General features: G+C 40.5%; 1 protein-coding gene across 10 annotated transcripts in view; it reads right to left on the reverse strand.

Annotated features, from left to right (window-relative positions):
* Positions 1-6,424, reverse strand: part of LOC148844140 (protein cornichon homolog 4-like) — a 29,770-nt gene extending 23,346 nt beyond the window's left edge. For 3 of the 10 annotated variants that reach the window (XR_016103623.1, XR_016103622.1, XM_088959124.1), the window contains exons 1-3: positions 6,087-6,424; positions 5,850-5,964; positions 5,437-5,592 (exon numbers count right to left, since the gene is read on the reverse strand). Coding sequence is in view for 5 of the 10 variants with exons in the window: in XM_088959124.1 (XP_088815250.1) it covers positions 5,437-5,511 (75 nt within the window). In the remaining 5 variants the exon portion in view is untranslated. Of the gene's footprint in view, positions 1-5,436; positions 5,685-5,849; positions 5,965-6,086 lie in introns of all 10 variants that reach the window. The other 7 variants (XR_016103625.1, XM_088959126.1, XR_016103624.1 and 4 more) reach the window with 6 other exon arrangements.
* Between the last annotated feature and the right edge of the window lie 1,882 nt (positions 6,425-8,306).

The raw sequence follows: 8,306 nt of genomic DNA on the forward strand, positions 1-8,306 counted from the left end.
ATAAATTAGAACAAATTCATGTGCTAAATATGCATATTACTTAACAAGATAATAACAGTACCACGAACCATATGGTTCAAATTAAATAGCTTTGCAACAACATTGTTTGGACAAACATTTGAAACACCAATGATATCCTACAATGATTGTATGGCAGTTTTCGGGAAAAAAAAAGAATATCATACCTTGACTTTAGGGGCCATTGCTTGGTATAATGGTAAAATCTTGGGCAAACATTGAGAACATAGTTCAAGTCCAAAAACAGCCACTTCATGAAAAAAAAAAAAAAAAAAAAAACAAAAACAAAAAAAACAAAACAAAGAAAGTACCAAATATTAGGTCCAAGTAAATAGCCAGTCCCAAGACCCCAGATAGTTGGGACCAACATCACAACATTCAGATTACCGAATAACCCCACTATATTCAGATGTCTGCAAAAGCAGAAAAGAAAATTTTTCACTGGATCCTTTCAGAGCTTTTTCAGAGGTTTATTTGCTTTTCGGACTTCAGACTTCAGATTTACCGAATACTACCTAAGTGGGGCATGGATTGTAGCAAGGATTTTTTCGGTTACTAGGTTATGTGCCAAGGTTTTTTCTAACTCAAAGTCTCCAAGGACCAACCAAGAGTCGCCCTCCACTTTGCTCTTAGGGATTCCAAGGGAAACCGAAGTCTTTTGGAAGGAGTTTAGGACCAGTTCATTTCAGACACCTCTTACCTGTACAACCTCTGGACGGTGAATTCTGATCTTTTCAACGACCTCAATAGAGATGCTTACCCTTTCTTATTTCTCCCTCACCACCATCAATCACCATTGGGGTTTCCTGAACCCATCAGTGAAGGTGAGGTGATATTAAATCTTGATGGAAGTGCTTTAGGTAATCCCGGATTAGCTGGTATTGGAGGGAAAATTAAGGGATGAAAGGGGCAACACCTGTTGGACTTTCAGCAGTCCAATAGGCATGGCAGATTCCACAAGGCTGAAGTAATGGCTGCCCTCACAGGAATCAGAATAATAAAAAGCTTGGGAATTCAAAATATAACAATTATAAGTGATTCAGCAAATACTATAAAATGGTTAAGAGACAAAGACGGGGGACTTGGAGATTAAGTCACCATTTAGAAGAGGTCAGGGACTCCTTGGACAGCCTAAATGTAAAGTTAGTTTGGATTCCTAGGGAACACAATCATACAGAAGATGGCTTAGCTAAATGCGGTGTATTCTTAGAGCAACTATATAGCGACAAGCTTCCTCCATTGTAGTTTGTAGGGGTTCTTCCCCTGCTTTGCACATCTTCTCGTGTACCCCTTTTTTATTAATGAATTTTGGTTAACATTTTTCAAAAAACAAAAGTTAGGACCAGTTAAATCACTACAATTAGGGTCACCAATTATACACCCTAGTGGCCTAGTCTCCTAGTACTGTGCCAATGAGTTGTGGTGTGACTCTTGGGGTGAATGCCTTGACCAAAAGAGAAGGGAAAGTGAGCATAGTGATTTAAAAGGCGCACCTGAGGTGCAAGGCGAGGCACATTCCAAACTAGGCGCCTTGCATGGGTCAAGGCGTCCAGACTTTACAAAGGTGTGCGCCTCAGGACAAGTGCCAGGCGACCCAATTGAGCGCCTATTTAAGCTATTTGTTGTTTTTCAATTTATTTTTAAATTCATGTTTATATACCAGCATAATTGTATAGAAATTGTTTGTTTCCTTTTATGTTTTGGAATTTTGTACATGATATGTCGAATTTTGAAAGTGAGAAAATCAAGTCGTATCGAGACTCTCAGACTTGCCATGGAAGGCTTTCAACAAGGAACCCAAATGTCTCAACCCTCAGAGTCTCATACTCTCACAGTCCTATTCGAACTCAAACCCCAACAGCAAGTTCAGCCTCCACTCTCCAGGTTCTTCTTTGATCATTAGGTTCATCCAATTCAGGACATCTCAGCCTAGGGCAGTGCACTCTCAGTCGAAAAGTCGAACACTCTCAATCTCAGTCGATCATCAAGTTCTTCTTCCATTCTTTTTTGTTTTGACAGTAAAACAAGGGCTCCACCCCTTGTTTCTTTTTGGTTTTGACATTGAAAACAGGGGTTCCGCCCCTTTCTTCTTCTTCCTTTCTTTTTTGTTTTGATAGTAAAACAGGGGCTCCGCCCCTTGTTTCTTTTTTGTTTTGATATTGAAAACAAGGGCTCTGCCCCCTTCTTCGTCTTCTTCTTCTTCCTTTTGTTCTTTACATTCTTTTTTGTTTTGATTTTGACAGTAAAACAGGGGCTCCACCCCTTGTTTCTTTTTTGTTTTGATATTGAAAACAACGGCTCCAATGCCCTAACGAAGTTAGGTAAAAAATTTTGGCATATATGCAAAAGAAAATGACGTAAAAGAGAGCATGGTGATGGAAGAAAGGGATGGAATCTTTGATTTTGATGATCAGGAGAATATGATTGAAATTGAAGAAGATGATGGCGTACAAGTTCATGGAGTTGGTGTAGTTCTAATTCATCATGTCCTAGGCCTTTTACATCTCCTAGATCAAGTTCCAAGCCATTCATCAAAAGACAAAAATGGCCTATAGATATGTTTTTGATAACACCTACTTCGGAACAAGTTGTAGCGATGGGAAGGGAACACAAAAGAATGAAACAAACCACCATCAGTGAAACATATAATAAAAAAGTGAGGGAACAAGTTTGTATACGTATTGCTAGGTGGTTATATCAAGTGGGTATGCCCTTAAATACCATTCGCTTGAAAAGCTATGGTGGAAGCAATTGGGCAATTTGGGCCTGAATTAAAGATCCCAAGCTATTATTGCAACATCATTATTGCACGAAGACATTATTGCAACATCATAAGGAGGCATGGGAAAAGTGGGAATGTTCTCTAATGTCTGAAAGATGAGCCGATAGAAAGGATATGTATAGAATTCCAATGAGAAATCAAGGTAGCCCATCGTGATTAAACTTGTTCATGGGCCGGGTGGCCCAACAGGCCGGCCCAGCCCGGCCCCTAGACGGGCTTGAACAGTTATATGGGCCCGCAAGCTTAACCTCGGGCCAAAAAGCCTGGCCCGCAATAAATTTGAGCCGGGCTCAAGATTTTCCAAAATAGCCCGGCCCGACCTAAAAACCCTAGTCAAATACCCCCCTCTTTTTTACCTCTTTGCCTCTTTCCCTTCTTTTTCCAGCAGAACCCTTCTTCTCCAATCTCCACATCCTCCACACTCCACAGTGAGGCGGCGAACGTTCACCGGCGCAACAACTCCGGCAGCAACGGTGAGCTCTCTCTCTCTCTCTCTCTCTCTCTCTCTCTCTCTCTCTCTCTCTCTCTCTCTCTCTCTCTCTCTCTCTCTCAGACGCAAACTGATTAGTGATCACTGTCAAAACCTGAGTTGCTGAAACCAATCCTCGATTTCGAACCACAAATAACAGTACCCAAGAAGCTTTGCAAGCTCAAAAGTTCGGTGAGAGCCTCAACCGGTCGAATTCCTCTGAATTGGATTCTTCGTCATCGGAAGACAACGGCAATGATCTCAACGCCATTGCCTACACGGGAAACAAGTGGAAGGAGAAGAAGAAGATGATGATGATGATGTCGAAAGACTGCCAAGGATTTAAGAAGGGTCAATAGAGTTGGAAGTTGAAGATTAGAGAGTTCGTGGACTCGCAGATGAGGAAGTTAATGGAGACGCAAGAGGCCTGGCTGGAGAAAATGCTGAAGACCTTAGAACACAAGGAACAAGAGAGGATGTCCAGAAAGGAAGAATGGAGGAGGCAGGAGGCAGCCCGGTTGGATAGAGAACAGAAGTTCTGGGCTAAGGAGCGAGCTTGGATTGAAGCTCAAGATGCTGCATTAATGGAAGCCTTGAGGAAGTTTACGGGAATAGAACTAAAGAGCTCCTTCACTGAAGAGCTGGTGGCCCCAAACCTCCACGAGAACAATGAAAACCAAAATGAGAATGTAAGTGAAACGCTTGATAGCACCATGGACAATAATAGATGGCCAGAACAGGGAAAAATTCTAATTTTTTTTATTAGGTCGGACTTCAGGCTTTTTATCAGGGTCGGGCTCGGGCCCAAGTTATAGGCCCATTGGACGGGCTAGGCTCGGGCTCGAGCCTAACGTATTTCCATTAATGAAGAGTAAAAACCCGGCCCGAGCCCGGCCCGGCCGGGCCCATGAACAGGTCTAGTCGTGATACACATGCATCCCGTACACTGGCTATCAATCCATGAATGCTCATTATAACCTTGCACCAAAGTCTTTCTTTATCTGCAAGAAACCTTCATAACCACCTTCCCACAAAGAAAGATTCTTGATTAGCTCACCAATCCCCAACCCACCCTAGCACTTTTACAAACTACCTCCCAATTCACTAAGGCTGCCTTTGAGAAGGTTCCCCCTACCTTTTCTTTCAAACCAAACACAACTTAAGTGATCCTTCTTCCATCTCCCATAAAAACTCCTTCATTAGCTTTCATGGCCTTGGCTAGGCTTTGTTTGGTTCTAAATGTAGTGTTTGGTCTTGGTGTGTTATAGGTATTTTGTGCTTGTTGGGTTTGGTCGCTTTGTTCGTGGTTTGTTTTGGTTGAGATAGCTCCCTTGTCTGGAGTGTAGGCCCCTTCATATACACCTTGTAGACTTTTTTTCCTTTTTTCTTTTTCCTTTATAATAAAACTTACCTTATCCTCTTCAAAACAAAAAGTTAAGTTTACCCTACCCCACCAATGAGATGTAGTTTCTTTTCCAAGAAATCAATTTCTTATTCACCTACTCTAGGACTCTAGGATAGGATTCCAAAATTCACTTGCTTTTGGATTAGCCCCTAGTGAAAGCCCTAGGTAGTTTGTAGGGCATAGACTAATAGAACAACCTAGAATTCCAGCAAAGGCTCTTAATTCACCTTCCCCCACATTAATTCTCAGTTTCTCACCAGACAACTCTTGGCAAAATTTATCCTAGGGTTGGACATCCTCTCAAAAAGCCTCACCAGTCACCACCAATCTCAAATTCCTCACCCGTCGGTAATCACCATTAGCAAATTGGAGGCATGTGACTACCACTCCTTCCCTACCCACCCTCCACCCCTTAAATAACTGTACTCTATCGGCTGTAGAAATTAACCTGTTCAGCACATCTGCTACCAGAGCAAAAAGAATGTGCAAAAGTGGGTTCCCTTGTCTAAGTCCCCTAGAGAGGTGGGATGCTTATGTAAAGTTTTCATCGTTTCATGTTAAACAATAACTAACGATAACGAATGCCAAAAATGAAACAAAACCTTATTTTATGAATGTACGAGAATCCATGAATGCATTGTAACAAAAAAAAAAAATCTAAAATTCTCTTCGAAAGAAGATAAAATTTAACCAAAACATTAAACATATAGGCCATTCCAAAGATATATTGAATTGAATCTATGCTATAGGGTTTTGAGTGACCTGAAAGATGATAATGCCGATCAGAGCTATGAGGATGAAGAAAGACAAGAGCCACGAGAGAAGACTCCAATCCATGCCACCGCCTCTTCCCTCTCCTTTTGCTTTCGGTGGCCCGTTTATACCAGCCAAGCACAGACGCTAGCGCAGAACAACACACTGCACTCCCAATCACAGGACCCACGTCAGCGCTAAACCATGTGAGAGTCGCACATCTCCGAGGAATTTGACGACGTTAAAGACGTCCTTCTCTTATTTTAATTAAATTGGCAAATACATTAAGAGGAAAAAAATAAGCGGCAGCTCAATAATTTGAAGTCTTGCATGAAAGAAACAATTAGAATCCTCTGTACAGGAGGAGAGAATCATGAAATACATCTTTTGGGTCGTGGAGAGGGGAGACGAAGCGTCGATACCTGAAAGCAGCCGTCGGTTTGCTAGTGCATAAGTGTTGTCTCCCTCAGCTCTCCTTGGAATGAAAGAGTCGACGATGTTATTATCTAAGAAAAACTAACAAAAGGCAGAGAGAAACTGAGGGAAGGGGAGAGAGAGAGAAACGATTAATGCAAGGTATGAAATCAACCAAAAAGGGGGAAAGAGGGGGAATGGGGGAAATGAAAAGATATAGGGTTTGTAGGGGAGAGAAGATGAACCTAGTAGTTGCCATCGGTATCCAGAGAATTGATTTGCAGTGTGATGCTGTCGATATCTGGTGCGGGGGAGATGTTGTAGAGCATGTCGAGCAGAAATCCTCTTCCTGAGGAGCTGATCACACGGTCGATACAAAAACTTATGCCGAGGAAGGAGGAAGAGAAGAAAACCCGTCTCAACGCTCAACTGGGCGGACAAGCTGCGACCTTTTGGTTTTTTGTTTTTATGTTTTTTAATGTAGTACTGTACTGATCGGCCCCGTACAACACACGGGTATTGTCAAGCATCATTTCTGGAGTCGGATCTCCTAAACCAAAAGAAAACTCTACACATGGCACCCGGTCGCACGTTGCGAATATCATTTTACTTGTATTAAATTGATGGATGCTCCCGATCTGCGGCTGGATGCCGGTGTTTTTCAGTCTGTGCAGAGATTCTGCTTTTAAGAGATCCTGCTAGGTTTTGTGTGAAGTACTTCTTTTCTTTTAGTAGAAAGAAGCTTAGAAGTACTTAAACCTCCCAACTTTCTTCTAAATGCTGAAACCTTTTGAAAATGGGTTAGGACTTGCGAGTTAGGACCACCTTTCTTAGAGTTACAGTTATGGCAAATGGAACTGCAAAAAGACTTTTATCTTTACTATTGTTTAAATTTTTCAAGAAGGTGGAATCGTATCAATGCAAACAAGGTTCAATACGTAGGACTTGAACTGTACAAGATTCAAAATTTCGAACCAGTGAGTGGTGAGTGCATTGAGACTCTTAAACTTTATTTAACGTACGTAATTGCTTTCCATGGATTATCGACCGCCATAGGCTGAATCTTAGGTAATGTTTGGGAGTGTTTATATTAAATATAAGTGCTTATTATATAAATGCTTAGAATAAAAAAACCTTCATAAATTGGATACCGGATCCTATTAGTTTGAAGAATAAATTCTAGAATCAGCAAGGATCCTATAAGTTTGAAACATGAATTTTAGGGGGTGTTTTATAGTGTAGATGAGAAATTGTGGTGTTGATGAAAACACGCCAACCCTCAATAAGGTAGTTATTCTGCACCATAGACAAAGATGTGTGCATTGAACCACACTACACCTCTGTACGCATCTTCAGTCCATACCTTGTGTTATGATTCTGTGCATCTTAATTACAACATGGGTTAATACACGATAAAACAATAATGGGAAATTGGGAATGGTTCTCCCAAAATTCAGTTCATTTTACAATAGTAGGTGCATAAATTCTTACCAATGGTGACGATAATTGTTGTTGCGACAGATAACGAGGGTAGGGGTGCAAATGGATCATTTCATGATATGATTCGATCCAATCCAATTCGAGATCTTATCATATTTGGTCGAATTCGGATCACCCCTATTTGGATCTTCGAGTCAGATTTAAATCACCCCTATTTGACCCGAGATCTTAACATATATATTTATGTAAGTATATATATGTATTATATATATTTATGTAAGTATATATAATACATATATATATGTTATTTATTTATAAATAAATAAATTATTTATATTGGTATATTTTATTTTTCTTTTAATAATTTATTATTTTTTAAAGAAAACAAATCAGATCGGATTAGATCTGAATATCCGACTTCCTGATCAAATTTGAATTCAAATCCTCGCCTATCAGATTTGATCGGATCGAATATATAATGAACAATGTCAGATTTGATTCGAATATACCTTGATTTGAATTTGATTTTATCAGTTTGTATCCCTAAGGGTAGGAAATGGTGAACAATAGCGAGCTTCTACCTAGCAACGGATTAGTAGCAACAAACCAAACAGTAGTAAGAGGGAAATATTTTACAAAAATAAAAATAAAAACAAAACGACGGCGGAAGAAGGAGATGAATCACTTACATCTGACAATCCAATGATGGAATGGTGTTTGGACTAGCAACAGTGCCTGACGTGAGATAAAGAGGTAGCAGACGCGAGCTTCACAATGACGAGCCCTAAATACAACGATAATATGTTGAGAGTAGTGCAAAGCATGGGAAGACACACTATAGAGTAGCGTGAAGCATGGAAATAGATGGAGATAAATGACCACGATAGCAATGGACTATCCACGAGAAATAACCATGGACGATTTTTTGCCTTATAGTGCAGACCAATCCACAATATAGTGTGGTTTGGTCTACACCACAGTGCAACCAAACCACTAGTCTTGGGTGGCGTGTTTGAAAACGCAAT

Source organism: Nelumbo lutea, chromosome 8, assembly GCF_056320005.1.
Source record: "Nelumbo lutea isolate HS-2025 chromosome 8, American lotus-T2T, whole genome shotgun sequence".
In the NCBI taxonomy this organism is placed as follows: Eukaryota; Viridiplantae; Streptophyta; class Magnoliopsida; order Proteales; family Nelumbonaceae; genus Nelumbo; species Nelumbo lutea.